A 17,113-nucleotide genomic window follows, 5' to 3' on the forward strand; every position below is an offset into this window, starting at 1 on the left:
GAGCCTTCAGGCCCCATGGAGGGGATGTCTTGCGTCTGTGGGAGGCGGAGTTAGAAGGACACACGAGGCAGACTGGACCACTCTCCCGGGGGCCGGGAGCAAAGCCAGTAGCGGGCGAGAGTCACTCCTTTCTCCTGTCCCCACCCTGCCCACCCGCTGAGTGTCTGGGTCACCCTCCGAATCCGCTGGCCCCAGACCCGGCGCTGGGAGTTTCCACCTCTCCTCTGGCCCGCACGCACGGTTCCTCACTCCCATGCCTTGGCAGGTATTACTCAGACATCGGGAAGATGCCGGCCATCAGTGACCAGGACATGAATGCGTACCTGGCTGAGCAGTCCCGGATGCACATGAATGAGTTCAACACCATGAGCGCGCTCTCCGAGATCTTCTCCTACGTGGGCAAGTACAGCGAGGAGGTGAGCCCTGCCCTGCTCGGGGCCCGCTGGGAAGGACTGGGGCAGAGACCCAGAAACCCCTGCCCGGAGCAGCCTCTGCGCCCAAGAGCACCACGCCAGACACGCCCCTCCCCCACATCTGCTGGGGGAACTCTACCACCCAGGACTTGGGGGCTGTGCTCTAAAGACAGGGATGCTAGAAACATACCAGTCTATCAGTTCTACATTAATCCCTATTCTTTTCAGATATATAGATCAAGTATCTCTTTTGTTTTTTTCTCTTTATTTTTTCTTCCCTGCTATTCCCTCTCCTTTATTTTTTCCCTTTCTCTCTCTGATCTAATTCTCTTTAAGCAAGCAGTTCCCCACTTCCATGGGCAGGTCATGAGGAATAGAATAGGATAGGATAGGATAGGACAGGATAAAGTAATAGAATAGAAAACAAGATGATAGGGTAGGAGAGAATCAGAACAGAATAGATACAGACCAGAGCAGAATGGAGTCTATTTTTAGTTGCTGCATTCCCTAGTTAGGAAACTTCATCTGGGGTCATTGCCCCTGCAGACACTGCCTGCTTTCTGGCCAGCACAGAGGTGCCTATCGTTTTCTTGGTCATACCGGTATAGACCAGGTAGGGTCAGAATCCAGGCTCCCCATGTCCAAGCAGCAGCACAGCTGCCTTGAGAGTGGAAGGTAGTAACAGGAGCTGAAGCCAGGGCCCCGGGTTCTCTACTTCCTCCCAGCCTCTTTCCCGAGGGAAGGTCTAGGAACTCTGGATTAAGCAAGGAGCCCCAGCAGGGCCCAGGGCCTGGTGTCCACGGGCCACGAGCAGCATAATGCTGTGAACCTCAAGTGCAGGGAAAGTCAGCAGTGGGTCCTTTAGGGGAGGGACCCCAAGGACAGCCTACGGGCCAGTGCTAGTCCAGGGCAGTTTCCACCTGTCTGTGGCCGCGTGATAAGTGAGGAGGACGTAGAGTAGGCCAATGTATGAGTGCCACTGTCTCATCTTGGAAAGGACTGTCCCTTAGTCTGCAAGTTCACTCGTCTATGGTTAGTATTAAAATGTCCCATCTTTATGAAATGTTGGGGCCAGTCACTGGTGGTTCTTGGCCAGCTAAGAAGTTGGCAACTCGCTTGGTCTCCCCAATTAAAAATTTATTAACTGGGCCAGGAAGTCTAAGGCTCTGGGACCCTCCCCTCAAGCCTGCAGCCTCCTCTTCCCTCCTGCCCCTCCCCTCCCTGCTCCCTCAGACCCCAGGACCCGTAGAGAGCACCCCTGTCGTCACATGCCCGTGCTGGAGCCAGCATTGTGTGATGGGCGCTCACATATGTTACGTGACTTTATCCCCTCTCCTGGAGCAGCCCGAGAGGGAGTCACACGTCCCATCTCATCGTACAGATGAGGAAATGAGGGCTCAGAGAGGTTACATGTTTTGCCCCCCATCACCCGGCCAGAAACTGGTGGAGCCATTGTTCAATCCTACAGCTCCTGAGTCTGAGCCAGATTCTAATACGTATTCCTTCACGTGTCCACTAATGCTCCGTGCCATCGTCCTCTGCCACCCATGTAATCTCAGCAAAGGCTGTGTAGACATTGTCCGTTAGGTGCCAATGACCAGTAAAGCTTAAGACGTAAGTCTTCGAGGGGTCCTGGTTTCTTAACAGGCAAAGGGGAGCCAAATAACTTTCTAAATGTGGAATTTCAGGCCTTGGGTTGCGGACGAGGAAGACGTTCCTTTTTCACGGGGGCGGTGAGGGGGGTGGAATGTCTTGATATCGTGAAATAATAGTCACCCCGAGACACTGAGCACGGTACTTCCCGCTGGGCATGGACCTGTTTGCTGTCTAACCTGTAGGTAACTGCAGCAGCCTGGCGCGGGTGTCTTCTGCCCTCTCTCAGCTGTCTCCCGTGGGCAGGGAAATGCACACGTGTATTCAGACATGCTGGTGCGTGCGCTGGCATCCTGCGCTCGCTGACACCTGGGTGCCCACACGTTTGCTCCCTATGCCCGAGCGCCGCCCCGCACCTCCCCGGCCCGTCACCCAGGCCGCCTGCCTCCCCAGCCGCCTCGCGTGGGCCGCTTCACCTGCACACATCCTCCCAAACCCCCGACCACGTCCCCTGTCTGTGTGTACCCCAAGAACACAGACACACACACGCAAACGAGTGACCGCCCCGTTCTTGGCTCTTCAACAGATCCTTGGACCTCTGGACCACGATGACCAGTGTGGAAAGCAGAAACTGGCCTACAAACTAGAACAAGTCATGACCCTCATGAGCTTAGACAGCTGAGAACCGTCCTTCCAGGCAGCCCCTGGAGGGAGGGACACACCAAGCCGTGCCTCAGTCTAGATTGTCATCTTTACCAAGTGCAAGTTCCGACTGGCGTCAGCAGCATCCCCTGAGCAGCGCTGTCTCCCTCTCTCTCTCTCTGTCTCTCTGCCTGTTTCTGTCTCTCTCCTTCCTGGATCCCCTCTTCCAGTTGCTCTACCAACATGATTGAGCCAAGCCACCGACCCTCAGTCCAGGATGGCCCGCCTGCGCCCCCCCCATGAGGGACCTGACCAGAAGGCATCAGAGGGGGCCCTCTTCCCCGCTGACCTCACGCATAAGCAGCAGGGCCCGAGTATGGATGGGGAGCCACGGATGCAGGATGTTTCTGTGCTGCTACTTCACCTTCCACGTTTTGAGAGCCCCGCGTTGAGCCGAACGTTGGCCTGCGGACGAGGCGGTGAGCTCTGTATTATCTTCACTGGGAAGACGTCTCCTGGCCCAGGTTTCCACCTCCAGGGGCTCTGTCAGCGGCGTGGTCCCTCTGCAACCGTGAGAAGAAAGGCTGCACCTCCTGCGTGTGGCTGGCGTGGGGAGCGTGAGGCGTCGTGGGGTGCCTCGCAGGCTGTCTCCCACTCGTTGGGTCGGCATCCAGAGGCCTTTTTGTTCCCTTTCAATCTTCTTGGAGCCTTTCCGAGTGCCCACAGGGCCCTGCCTGCCCAGTCTCCTCCTGGCCTGTGGAAAACCAGACAGGAGAAAGAATAGCAGTTACAGCCCACTGTGGAGATCCTCCCAACCCCCCAGTCTGGCTCACAGCGGCAGAAACGTAACACGTAGAGGGAGAAAAGAAGAGGGCCGCATCTACCCTAGAAGCAGAATTCGTTGTTTTCCATTTGCCGCCACATGCTAACGAATCACGACCGTAGTCGTGGGTCTGATCCCTTGCAGATCCCCGAGTGCCGTCTAGAGGACACACCTCCATCCTCATCAGGGGTCGAGGTGAAATGCCGAGTGCATCTGGGAGATTCTACCTCCAGCTGTCTCCGTGGCTCCATCCCCACCATCCTTCCTGAGAACTCTGTAGAAAGTTGGGGCAGACAGCCTCGCCCCCGGCTCCCCGCAGAATCTGGTGCCGTCGCAGATGCAGATGACTTTGTCTCTGGACTGTTCAGACCTCCTTGGGAATTATTTCATCAGCATCGCGGCTGTCTCTTTCATCGCTCTCCTCCCTCAGCTCTTCGGCAGTCATCATGGAAAGAAACACACTCAAGCCCAGCCTCGCAGAGACAAGCCAAAATGCCAGCCCAACTCAGTCCCGGGTTTGTCGTGTTTGGGAAGGACCGAAGAATCAAGAGGAAGGGCCTGGCCGGAAAAGCGAGGAGGGACGTACAACTGACCTTGGCTCTGGCATCTGTTCCTCCATCTTTCCTTCCATCCACAGATACATCATTTTAGCCAGCCAGACTAATGTGTGCTCAGACACGTGTCCTAGGTGAGCAGGGGCTATAGTGAGAGACGGTCTGACGGAGGATCTTGGAAACCTATAACCTTGAAGGGACCTTAGACACCATCTCCATCTGCGGTCCAGTCTCCGCCATAGACTCGCCTGGCAGCCCCGGTGTGGAGTTGTACACCACTCTGGGAGGCAGGCAGCGGCACCATCTCAGGTGGGGTTGGGGACAAGGTTCCACAGTCCCACCTTCACTCCCCGAGCATCAGACATCCTCCCCTGCCATCCACCCCACAGGGGCCCCACGTGGAAAGAGGAAGGAACCACACCATTTCCAGCAACATCTGTGGAGCACCCTGTGCTTAAAGAATGCTAGCCCCTTTGGATATGAGTACGTGTGTGTGTGTGACCTCATGTGCACACGTGTGTGTGTGTGTGTGTGTGTGTGTGTGTGTGTGAGCTCAGAAAGCTTTCTTGTCCTATCAGGGGGATTTGAAGCATCTCCCTTCTCTGCCCTTGCTCACCATTCATTCTGCAACTTTGGGACATTTCAACACTTGTTTTCTGTGCTGAGTGCAGAGGGGTGAGGTCACCTCTCCACAGGAAATCAGGGTGGTCACTGGCCAAGGGGATCCTGGACAGGACTGGAGGCCGGGCGGTGGTGACGCAGAGCAGGGCGTGACGTGGCGTCGAGCGGGACAAATGATGGGCAAAATACAAGTAACCTAACCAACGGGAAGAGGAGAATGAGAAAATATGCATGTCAAGGGGGAAAAGCATAACCAAAGGTTTTGGCAAATGAAGTGCCAGGTGAAGAAGCATGGAATTTCTACCCTTGATCATTTGATTTCCTCCCCAGAAGCCACAAGCCCTGGCAGGCCAGGAAGGAAGCATGCGGGAGGAGGGCTGAGGAGGCACCTGGGCCGCTAAAATATTTTTGCACATGTGAAGGGGTTGGGGAGAAGAAAGACACAAACATGTTTAACACAGATGTGCTGAATGGAAGCTGTGAGTTTAAGTATGTGTGTATGAGTGAGTTTTGATTTATTTTTTAAGTTTTGCACAGTTAGAGAAAAAAAATGAACAAGTAGAAAAAAGACTGTTATCATGGTTCTGCTGAAGCTTTTCTTTTTTTACCGGATTATCACTATTGTTTCGTTGTCGGTACAAATTTTTTTCCCCATGTGTTTGTTGTAAGAGAAACTTCAGTCACCTCGGAGGAATGTCAGGAAGAAAGAGGGGAGGAGGATGGACAAGTTTCCACGCCCTCCTCATCTCTCCTGGGGGAGGGGTTTGGGGCAGGTTTTATTTTAATTGGTGGGGTGGGTTGTTTCTGGCGCTTTGTTTACCCAAAGTCTCTGTGGCCTGCTGGGGGGATGGAGAAAATAGGATCGAATTTCGCAGCGTCACAACCCATCTTCCGCGTAAGAGCTCTCTTTCCTTTTGCTGTTTGTTTTCCATTTCTTTTGTTTGGATTCTTGGCGCACGCGTGATACGTTTCAAAGTAAAGACAAGGCAGCGTTGTCAAAAAGCCTCTCCTTCCCCCAGATCTTCTTTCCACACCTCCGCTTGGAACGCCCAACCTCCTCCTGGCAGGCCAGAGACCCCATGCTGGCCAGTATGTGCCACAGAAGGGACTTGGGCAGACTGGGTCCTCTGGAAGGGAAGTCTCTTCAAGGCCCCGCCCCGTGTCACAGTTAATGTTCAGGGTCACAGTTCTGTTTAAGGTGGGACCTTTATCTGACTCCTTGAGTTGTGGGCAGAGAGCAGGGGAGAAAAGGCCATGTTTCCTCACCTCCCTTTCATACCATCTCTTTCACTCTTTCAACTCCTTGAAACCACCAGGGTCCAAAATGGTACCAGGAGATCACAAAGTCGAAATAACTGACCTGGGTGAGGTAAGGAGTCTGAATGTTGAAGTGAGATGGGATGGCGCCGGGAGTGGCGAGGGGGAGGGAGAACTTTTCCGAGGTCCTGAATCTAAAAGAATGGGAGAGAGAGGCTGGGCAAGTTAACTGCAGGCTGGTCATCTCTCCCGGGAGCACAAGTCTCCCCCAGGTCTGGGCTTTGCCATTCTCTGGCCTTCCTTGGAAGGAGAGACCCTGACATTTCTTGGTTAACTGCAAATAGTACCTTTACGTGAAGTCGGCTATTGTGTCGGTTACTTCCTCAGGAAAACATTTTTTTCTTGCCTTCTGCTTTCAAGGTGGTTTGGAAGTCAGGGACCCAGGATAACCTGAGCGTCCCACAGGCCAACCGTGATGTGCACACCCACAGCCCTAGAGCCTCCCTCTCGTGAGCCTGTGGGCCAGTGAGGCCAGAGATGCTAGAAAGAGAGAACTCAGTTTAAACAAGTGCCGACATTTGAGGCAGACTGTCCTGGACTGTGCCAAGCAGCGGCAGGAGCGAGGCCTCTGGTCTTGGCCCTGCAGGCCCAGCTCTCCTCCCAGGCTGGGATCAGTGTCCATGCACTATCCCAGCGCCACACCCCCTTCCCCTCACCCCAGGCCCGCGTGCTCTTGTCCCCTTTGCATGCCTGGCTCCTGAGTGTGCCCCACCCCAGCAGAACGGAGTGCCCCCTCCCCACCTCCCGCACTCGTAGCCTCGCACGCATAGCCACTAAGTTCAGGAGCTGCTCAGCCCCCGGTGGACAGCTCCGCCCTCAGTCCAGCCCCCTGGGACCGCCCTAGCCCCGTCCAAGCCCTCCAAAGCTGCCTCGCCCGCGAGCGCTCGGGGCTCCCTGGTCCAGCCAGGGCCGGTGGGCCCCCCATCAGAGGAGCCACAGCAGTGATTTCCCAAATGACCTCCATTCCACAAGGCAAGTCCTGCTGATGTTTCCAGAGCCCCAAACAACCCCTCGCTCTCACCTAAAAGGGAAAGTTCCTTACGCCATCTGTCTCAGCTCTTAGGACAAAGGGGCACTTCCTTTGGCCTCACAGGATGCGAAGTCAAATACTTAACGCAGCGAAGGCTACGGCTAATTACTGTTAATCAAAAACAGAGAGCCGTGGAGGGAGAGGAGCTTTGGCCCTGGACCACGGCCCTTCCAGGAACTGGCCCCGCCAATGAGAACCGCAGCACGGCTGTCTGAGAGGGGATCCCGTGAATGAAAAGCGTCTAGGTACCAGAGTCTCCACTGTGCCCCCCCCGCAGACCCGCCCCGGGCACATCCCACCTCCTTCCTGGCCCTTCCTCTTGCTTCTAGTTCACGTCCTCAAGAACCTTCTCTCAGCCCCTCACTTGCCCTGTCAGCTCTCAGGATAGACCACGAAGCCCCCCTCCCCTCTCTCAGCCCTCCCCTTTGTCTTTAAGCCGTAGGTAGGCTATTTGGGGTCTGCAGTTGTTTATTTTTTGTTCGTGTATTTTAAGGGTGCGAGATTAAGGGAGGGAGCCCAGGCGTGGATGTAAAGTCCAAATACTGGGGTGGGGCGGGGGGAGCACCAAACTCTTCATCTGTGACTTCCAAGCGGATGAGGAGAAACCGGAGACCGGAGGACAGGGGGGCTCCCCCTGTTGTTAAAGAAATGGGCCAGGACATCCCCAGGCGTGGCCATGCCAGGGGGAGCAGCCTCCGTGGCCGCTAACGTTCTTGGTGCTCCCCTTGGCTGGCTGGAGCCCCGCGTGCCAGCCCTGCTCCTCCTGCCCCTGTCGCCTCACCCCGCAGACTGGGAGGCTGGGGGACAGCCACAGGGGACGCCGAAGAGGCAGCTCCTGGGAGAGGCTGACGCTCTGGAGCCTCTGGAAAACTGAGTGACCCCGCCTCCCACTCGGAAAGGAATCTCTGCAGTAAAAGTTCATTCAAGAGAGAGCTTTTTTAAACTACAAATCTTTGATCCCCAATAAAATTATTTATTATTAGGGGGAGTATCCAGCTTCGATAAAATGTAAAGGATGCTTTGGTTGTAAAAGTAATACCTACTCATTCGAGTCCCAATTCAATTCCTTGAGTAGGCAGGTGACTGCCCTCAATCAAAACCAAACCAAACCAAATCGCTATGAATACAAAGAGATTTCTGTTTGTACTGCAGGGACTGCTGGGCCAGGGTGGGGAAGGCCCGGTGACCTCGGTCAGGCGAGCCCCACCTTCCCTCCGCTCTACCCTCTCTCACTTCTCTCTGGGCCGCCCCTGGTGTCGCTGAATCCTACAGCTTCCCCCAAACAGCAGGGAGACCCTGCTAGGGGTTAGTTGTGGAGGGACCCCTCTCCCGAGAAGGCAGATGCTCACGGAAAATAGGTCTGTGCAGCTCATCTTGCACCAGTTTCTTTATCTGGAATTAGAACTTCTTTTGTTGGTATCTTTGATCTTACAACTCAAGCACATTTTGGAAGGGCTCCCTTACAAGAGTAGAATTCCAAACAGAGGATACGGTTAAAGAGCAATGCAAAGAACACTTAAGAAACTGAGACACCACTTTACCAAACAGGACTACTGAACGCAATACAGGTGGACAACTAAGAAGGTGTATGTGTCCATGTGTGTTCTCCTTCCCCAATGTTCCTGTCAGCTTGTTTTGGCCTGTTAAGCCTTCTGTTCTTTAAAAAGAAAAGCTAGTTTACCTCAAAGAATCTTGTTTCCATTTGGAAACCATGACTTTGTGTTTTTGGGTGGACGACCCTTCCCCCCATCACTCCCTGCCTGGGCCTGGCATCCGTGAGGCCAGAGGTCCCGGCTTAGTCATGAGCTGGCTGCACTGACCAGGAACAAGAACCCCAGGCCCTGAGGTGGGAGGGAAGAATTGGAGGTAGCCACCCTCCTCCCCACTTTAGCTTGTAGAGACCAGCCTATCTCTTTCAGCAGGGTCCTGCCAAGTTACTATAGCAACCAACAACTCCAGGGTACCACAAGAGATAATGGCTCAGTGAGCCGAGGGGTGGGGGGAGAGGAGTCTGGCCTGGTCAGATGACCCAGAGTTAAGTCTCAAACACTAGAGAGAGGAGGAGGAACAGGAAAGGATGAATGGGTGGTTTAAGGAACAGGCAGGGGCCTTTGAGTCTCAGAGACAGGCTGCTGAAGGCGGTAGGGCGGTCATTCCTGCTCGGGTCACCCACTCCCAGCCCCGCCCCACTTCTATTTCCAGAAAGCTCCCACCTTGAACACTGACCCTTTGTTAGAACAAAGCAAAACATATCTTTAGACAACAGTGTTACAATAAGCCTCAAAGATATGTGGATGAAATCTATTAGAGGAAGAGGGTCTTCTGGTTTTGATTTTTAAAGAAGAGTATCCAAGTAAGATTAAAAAAAAAAAAGATTAAAAAAAAAAGTTTTTAAAAAGGAAACCTATGCTATTTAAATTGGAGCCCAGTTGTAACTTGGTAAAGGCAAGCTTCTGTACCTTTGTTATAATTAATTGTATACCTGTGTATGTAAATATAAGGCATTCCTATTTTGCAGTTCAGAACAAAAAAAAACCTATTTGTAATATAGAATAAAGTTTATTAAAAAATAATAAAAATGCAGTTTGGGATTTGGGGTCTTTCTTTATGTGTCCGGCTAGGAGGGGGAGGGGGAGAGGCTGGGCCATAAGTAGGCGGTGGTGGCCTCTATGATGTAGAGAAACAGCACTTTCTCTCTCCAGCTACATGATATGTGTACTCAGCCATATCAGATACATCCTTTTACTTAAGGCTCTGTCCTCAGCTACAAAGCAGGCATCGCAGGAGGCGATAACCCTGCAAAGCTGGGGAAAGCAAACTAACTCCCAGTCAATGCTGTTAGCGGACATCACTTTGGCACAGAGTCGGATCTGCCTCTGAATCTCTCTCAACAATCCTCCAGTCACAAACTCTGGAGATAACGCTAGGATTACCATCCCTGCTTCAAGTCTTCTTGGCAAGCTATACCTAAGTGTAAATGATTTTATGGGTCCTCTTCCCCCAATTTTGACAGAGGGTGGAGACCTTGAACCCAGTGCTGTCTCTGGAGTAGAAATACGATAGGGAGAAGAAAATGGAAAGGGTGGCAATAGAGGCAGGGGGAAGGGAAGAAGACAGCTCATCTGCTTGCGCTCACGTCCATCGTGGCCCGTTCCATGGCTTAGAGGTGGTGTGGGAGGGGAAAGGGAAAGTGATGCAGATGATGCAGGGTAAGTCCCTGTCTGGGCCCAGGAAAACTGTGTCCTCTGCTCTTCATTCCACTGGCTGCCCTTGAGCAGACACTTTCCTCTCTAAGCCTCAGGTCAGCAGATGGAGAAGGCTGGGCTGGATGTCGCCATGAGATTCCAACGTTCTTACTATTCAAAGTGAAAACCATGAGAAAAGAGAATCGGAAAGGAAGCAAGATCAGGAAGGAGAGACAGAAACACACAGAAAAAGGGCAGTTAAGAAAGGAAGAAAGGTAGGAAAGAGGAGTGTGGGGAGATGTAAGACAGACTGATCTCCTGCTGCCCCCGCAACTACCAAACCCGAGGCTCCTGGGAATTAGTGACCTCAAGGTCTAGCACAAACCAAATGGACTGACATCAGCCAGAGGTTCTGGGGGTTGTTTTTTGTTTGTTTGTTTGTTTTGGTGGTTAAGACTCACAAAGAAAGTATACTTCATGAATAGGAAGGAGGTGTGTTTCCTTCTCCTAAATAGTGAAGCAGGCTGCGGCGGAAAGTTCAGATTGGGATTCCACACACGACCCAGTTCCTGCCCTGTCCTCAGGCTCCTTTACCTATATGATCTCCTATTTTATCACAGTCACTGTGACCTCGAGCAGATCATTTCTCTGTGATTTTGCTTCCTTATCCATAAACTGCAGACGTGTCTAACTGCACTATGAAATCCAGGAGACTGTGGGGAGGACAGATTCCTGTAACTAAAGTGCAAAAAACCTGGGGTATTGTGAAGGGTCACACATGCATGGAGTACTATTAATAGTCATAAAAATGATATTATACAAACAAAAGGGTGGATTGGGCCTGGGCCTCAGTAACAAATTTAGAGTGGATACTGTATTAGTCAGCTTGGGCTGCCATAACAGATCAGATTGTGTGGCTTAAACAACAGACATTTATTTTCTCATGGTTCTGAAGGCTGGAAGCCCAAATTCAAGGTGCCAGGGTTGGTTTCTGGTGAGACCACTTTTCCTGGCTTGCAAACAGCCATCTTCTGTGTCCTCACATGGTCTTTCTTCTGTGTGTGTTTGGAAAAAGATCTCTGCTGTCTCTTCTTATAAGGACACAAGTCCTACCAGATTATAGAGTCCCACTCTTAAGACCTCCTTTAACCTTAATTACCTCCTTAAAGGTCCCATCTCCAACTTCAGTCACACTGAGGGTTAGAGCTTCAACATATGAATTTTGGAGGGACATAATTCAGTCCATAACAGATTCCTTATTTATCACTGCAAAAGACTAAATATCTAACACCTTATGAAATATGTATATTTTTGATCATTAGACTGTGAGATTATTGAAGGCAGAGCCCATATCTCAGCTGAACTAATGTTACCCAAGTTTAACAAGTATCCAGCACAGAGTAAACCACAGTAAATCAAGAACAGATGAAAGAGGGGACAAGGGCAGGAGGACTAGGGGAAAGCGACCAGCCACAAAGTGGGTCCCTTGATTAGCTTCACAACTTTGACTGACATGCTCTCCATGATTTTTCATATTTGGCCACACACCCCCTGCCATGAATGTTTTATCTTTAAGAAACTAATTCCTTGAGTTGCAGCTGGTGGCTGTCTCTGGCAGGTGAAAGAGCAGGTGTTGTGGTCAAAACCTCTCCCTGATTGGTAGAGCTGCTCCTGGCTGAGCAGGGTGAATGGAGATTAGGAGCAGGTCACTTCCATCCCATCACCTTCTCTAAACCTGCCCTGCTTTTGTTTTAACAAAACTCCCACCTTGAGTGCTGACCCCAAGCCTGCGGTGCTGCTGGGAGTATCTGCTAAAGCTGGAGGCAGGTGTCTGAGGCTGGACCCACATGCAGGGACATCTGGTAGACTGTATCACTGTTCAACAATTCCCACTTCCGCTCCCTGAATGAGCATTACAGTTTCCCACCTAATAAAGGTGAGCTGGCCAAGCCACTTGCTTTGGGCCAATGAAATCTGAACGCCTGTGATGTAGGTCCCCTGCCAGCCTCCCTCAGCCTGGACCACAGAGTGAGGACAACGACATCCCAGAGCAGAGCCACCAGATGACCCTGATGGCTACGTAGTACGAGTAAAACATAAACCTTTGCTGTTTTAAGTCCCTGAGGGGTGAGGGCTGTTTGTTACTGCAGCATAACCTAGACTATCCTGTGCATTACAAGGTACAAGAAATTCAACCTGACCCCTTAGTTGACAGCTGGATGTGTGGAGTCTCACCTTTTCACCTACAGAGAATTACTCTTTTGACCTAAATCTTTTATTTTTTTTAAAGGTACTATTGGCCATTTACACTCAATGTGAATCATTCTGTGGAAGTTCCTAATTTTCCTGAGCTGGATTTTGGACAGACTAGGAAAGAAGGGGAAGACAGAAAAAGAAGGCACAAATCCATAGAGAAGAGGAAGGAAGGAACTTGGGAAGGATTGGGAGAGAGGAATCAGAAGGGAGAGGCTTGGGGAGGACAGCACTTTTCGCCAACTCTGTGCGGGAGGTTTTCTGCCTGGTCTTCTCGCAGCCTGCCTGCCCTGGTGGAGAGCGTTCAGCCCCAGGTGGAGGTCGCGGCACTCGCGTCGGGAGAGGCTATATGGACCAACCCGGGATGAATCCAACCCAGGTCGTTTTAAAACACAGCCTATAGTCTTCTAGAAAGTTCAGTAACGATCAACTTCTCAGGAAGGCAAAGAAGTCATCCTTGCTGGGACACAGACCGTGTTCTCTACCCAGGTCCTCACTCCAGGTGGCAGCCACTCGAGGGAACCATAAATGACAGCTCCTCGTGATGCCTAGAAGGGCCTGTGCACACACACACAGGCTGGCTGCTCTCAGCAGCACCTATTGCTGCCTGATTCTAACAGAGGCCCGATGATCCCTCTAAAATACAGGCAGGGGAGAAGCGGAGCCCTTCTTATCCCTGTTCCACTTTGGAGTACAGACCTGGGCTTCTGCTTTCCCACCTGCCAAGTTCCCCAACCGCCCCTGGTTAAGCCTGTCCAACTCTAGCGATGCAAAGGCAGGGCCTGGGGGGTACAGGAAGCAGAGCGGTAAGGGAAGGGAGGCTAGCGGGTCACTAGGGATGCGCTCTCGGCCCCATCCACCAGGAGTGCGTCAACCACAAGCACTGGATCGTGGCGCCCCCTCCCCAGGGGCCTGCCTGCACTGCCCCTGACCCCTCAGTGCTCTTCTCATTCCTTCTTCATCTGTGGTTTGCCTCCAGCTGTATGAACTCCCACGGGCAACACAGGGGACATATGCCCCTTACTCGGAACTGTGTGAGCAACCCCCTGTCCAGACAGCCGTGACCTCAATCTTCCTCTTGTAGCCTGTGTAGCGTAATGGCGAAGACCCTGCCCATCACTGTCCAGCCCTGCCACCTGGAGCAAACTCCTGCCTCCAAATCTTGCTCTTCTCATCTGTAAAGATGGGAATAATAATGCCTTCCGCACAGAGTTGTTGAGAGGATCAAGTGAGGTAAGGCTTTCAAAGGACTTAGAGCGGGTCCTGACATCTTACAAGCTTTAGTGGATGGTGGCTTTAGTATGGAGTGACAGGCGCCTGAAGGAAAAACCCCACATGTTATCTCTCTGGACCTAGCTCACGGGACAGGAAGTACCCAGCATATAGGAGTCACTCTAAAAGTGTCAGTTACATGAATGAATAAAGTTAGTGCAAGAATCTCTGCCCACATCCTGAAATGCAAGTGTAGAGTATAGCTTCCCAATAAAGTAGAGAAGTGGATAACTGAAAATGATAAAAGTCTGAGTTTTCCCCCAAAGCAGAACTTGAGACAAGGGCTTACGAGCAGGGGGTTTATCAGGGGAGGTGGTCCTGAGAAACAGGAGTGGGGTAAGGGAGTGAAGACAAGCCAACTCAAGGGTGTATTATCAAGCTGGTCTCCACCGTGGGCAGCAGGTAACCCACTAGAAAGGGCCCTCCAGAAACAGAGCACCTCAGAACGTGTCCACTGGCTCCCATCCCCCAGAGCCTGAAGGCTGCCCAGTGGCTGCTTAATCCTTCAGACTTTTAGATTTGCGAGTGTGTAGCAATGGCTACGTGGCTCCCCCCAGGGACCCCAGGGGCAGGCACAGTGGGGCCCTGGGGCAGAGGCAAGGGGTATCCAGGGTCTGTCCCGAAAACAGATGCTGTCAGGCTACATGCATGCCACCTGGTTGCTATGGCAACAGCTGGGGTTGAAATGTGGGTCAAGAGGGTATGAGGTAGGGCACGAGGGACATCTACAGTGCAATATGTAACCCTTTAAAACCCTTAATAATTCTGTACAAGTGAGATCAAAGGCATTACACAAAGTCTTTTCTTGGGAAGAGCCCTCAGTCTTCTTCTACCTCTTCACCTTTCCATTACTGCCATCGCCAACCTCCTTTCCATTATTCACCATCAAACCAAGTTTTTATTCCACCTTGAAAGCTGTGGCTGACATATGTGAGACAAGGACATCTAGCGACACCAAAAGCTGGATGTTGGTGAGGGCTGGATGCGCCCACTGCTCTGTGACTCATCACATTCACAGGTGACTTCTCAGGGGGCCTGGTTACTACTCAACCTCCCCAGGCACCTGTGCCTTTCTTTCCTGCACCACACAATTAGCGTCTTATCCTGGATGGCTATAGCCTCTAATTGCCTGTTAATACACCACTCAGCACTTTATTTTAACAGAATCAGTGCTGATATGTACATGATAATTTTATTCCCTAATAATTTCATCTCTTTTTTATGTCCTGCCTCCTCAACTCAGTAATAGACCGGGTCTTAACATTTCTTTTATTCTGAACTCAATGCTGGATACATAGTAATAAGATAAATGCCTGCTATTTTCTCTAAAGCACTGGGCCGCAAGATCAGGTACCCGAAGAGGATATCATGTAATGAAACCAAACTGATCCTGAAGACAAGGTTTTCTCAGTGACCTTAGTCTTTTGTATCCCATCAATTAAAAAAAAATTAGGTCCCTTGGGGTTGATAAGATACTGGGAGGAGATGAAGAAGAGAATACGAGTGTAGGGTAAGACTGTAACCCTGATTTAATGCCCTGTGACAAAGGGTCATCAGCTCCCAGGCCACAAAGAACTTTCTCAGAGAGATGATTTTACAAATTGAGTTGATGTATCACTTACATACATTCAACCTCATTCAATTCTCAGGATCCGGCCTTATGCAGTAGTTGTCACTACTACACCCATTTTATGGATGAGTACAGTGAGGCTCAAAGCAATAACAACTCCAGTCCCACAAATGGCAAATGATAGAGGTGATGGAGCTGGAATGTGAACCTAGGTTTCTCTGACTCTAAAGCTTATGCTCTTGATTGTGCAATATTACCACAAACTCTAAACAAAGAGCTTCTCCCTCCCTCTCTCTCAATAGTGGGTTATCACCAGAGCATTGTAAATGCAAAAGACATTGCAGAGAAAATGAGAAAGGATAGGCACTGGATTGCAACTGTGAACTAAAGCAGGCAGAGAGGAAGAGAAATTGAGTGGGAATTCAGCCGAAAGATTTAGGGACTGACATTCACAGGGATGAGATGCGGGCAGGCTCCCTGGTGGGATGCCCAAGAGTGACAGGGGATCTGGGTTCTAATCTTCAACACCGTACTTAGCTGTCTGTGTGTGGCTTAGACAAACTGATTTACATCTCTACGCCTCACTCCCCTCATCGGTGAAATGGAAATAATTTGTGAGAAAATTGTGAGAATCTGTGAGAAAATGTGATTATGTACACGATGTCTGACATGTTAGTACCTCAAGAAAGGTAGCTGTTTTTTTAAATTGAAGTAACACTGATTTTAAACCTTCTATAAGTTTCACGTGTACAGCATTATATTTCTACTTCTGTATACCCTACAATGTGCTCCCACCAAAAATTCAGTTTCCATCTGTTATCCTCCCTCCTGCCCCTTCCCCTCTGGTAGCCTCTACTCTGTTTTCTGTAGCTACATGTTTGTTACTGTTTGGTTTGTTTGTTCATGTACTTTGCTTTTATTTTTTTACTGGGTTTTTTGAATTGTAGTTGATTTACATTACTACTTAGTTTCAGGTGTACAGCGTAGTGATTCAGTGTTTTTTACAGCTTACACTCCATTAAAAGTTATTACAAGATAATGGCTAAAATTCCCTGTGCTACACAATATATCCTTGTAGCTTATCTATTTTATACATAGTAGTTTATATCTCTTAATCCCACATCCTTAATTTGCCCCTCCCATTCCCTCTTCCCTTTGATAACCACTAGTTTGTTTTCTATACCTGGGAGTTTGTTTCTGTTCTGCATATACATTCATTGGTATTTTTTTTAGATTCCACATATGTGATAACATATGCTATTTGTTTGGTTTCCATTGCCTGAGGAGACATATCTAGAAAGATATTGCTAAGAACAATGTCAAAGAGCATACTGCCTATGTTTTTTTCTAGGAGTTTTATGGTTCCAGGTCTTACATTCTAGTCTTTGATCCATTTTAATTTTTCTGTAGGGTATGAGACAGTGGTCTAGTTTCATTTTTTTGTATGCAGCCGTCCAGTTTTCCCAGCACCGTTTATTGAAGAGACTATCTTTTCTCCGTTGTATGTTCTTTGCTCCTTTGTCATAAACTAATTGTCCACATATGCGTGGGTTTATTTATGGGCTCTCAATTCTGTTCCATTGATCTATGCATCTCTTTTTCTGCCAATACCATGCTGTTTTGATTACTATGGCTTTATTAAATAGCCTGAAGTCAGGCAATGTGATGCCTCCAGCTTTATTCTTTTTTCCTCAGGACTGCTTTTGCTATTTGAGGCCTTACATGGTTCTGTATAAATTTTAGAATGTTTTATTCTATTTCTGTGAAAAATGTCCTTGAGATTTTGATAGGGATCACACTGGATCTGTAGATTGCTTTAGGTAATATGGACATTTTAACA

The 17,113-nt window shown here is 50.2% G+C and overlaps 1 protein-coding gene across 1 annotated transcript in view; it reads left to right on the forward strand.

Annotated features, from left to right (window-relative positions):
- Positions 1–9,520, forward strand: part of LOC114486276 (plexin-A4-like) — a 59,011-nt gene extending 49,491 nt beyond the window's left edge. The window contains exons 13-14 of the mRNA XM_028489737.2: positions 266–416; positions 2,593–9,520. Coding sequence (XP_028345538.2) covers positions 266–416; positions 2,593–2,688 — 247 coding nt within the window. The 3' untranslated portion in view covers positions 2,689–9,520. The remainder of the gene's footprint in view (positions 1–265; positions 417–2,592) is intronic.
- The last annotated feature ends 7,593 nt before the right edge of the window (positions 9,521–17,113 follow it).

Source organism: Physeter macrocephalus, chromosome 5 (assembly GCF_002837175.3).
Source record: "Physeter macrocephalus isolate SW-GA chromosome 5, ASM283717v5, whole genome shotgun sequence".
Classification (NCBI taxonomy): domain Eukaryota; kingdom Metazoa; phylum Chordata; class Mammalia; order Artiodactyla; family Physeteridae; genus Physeter; species Physeter macrocephalus.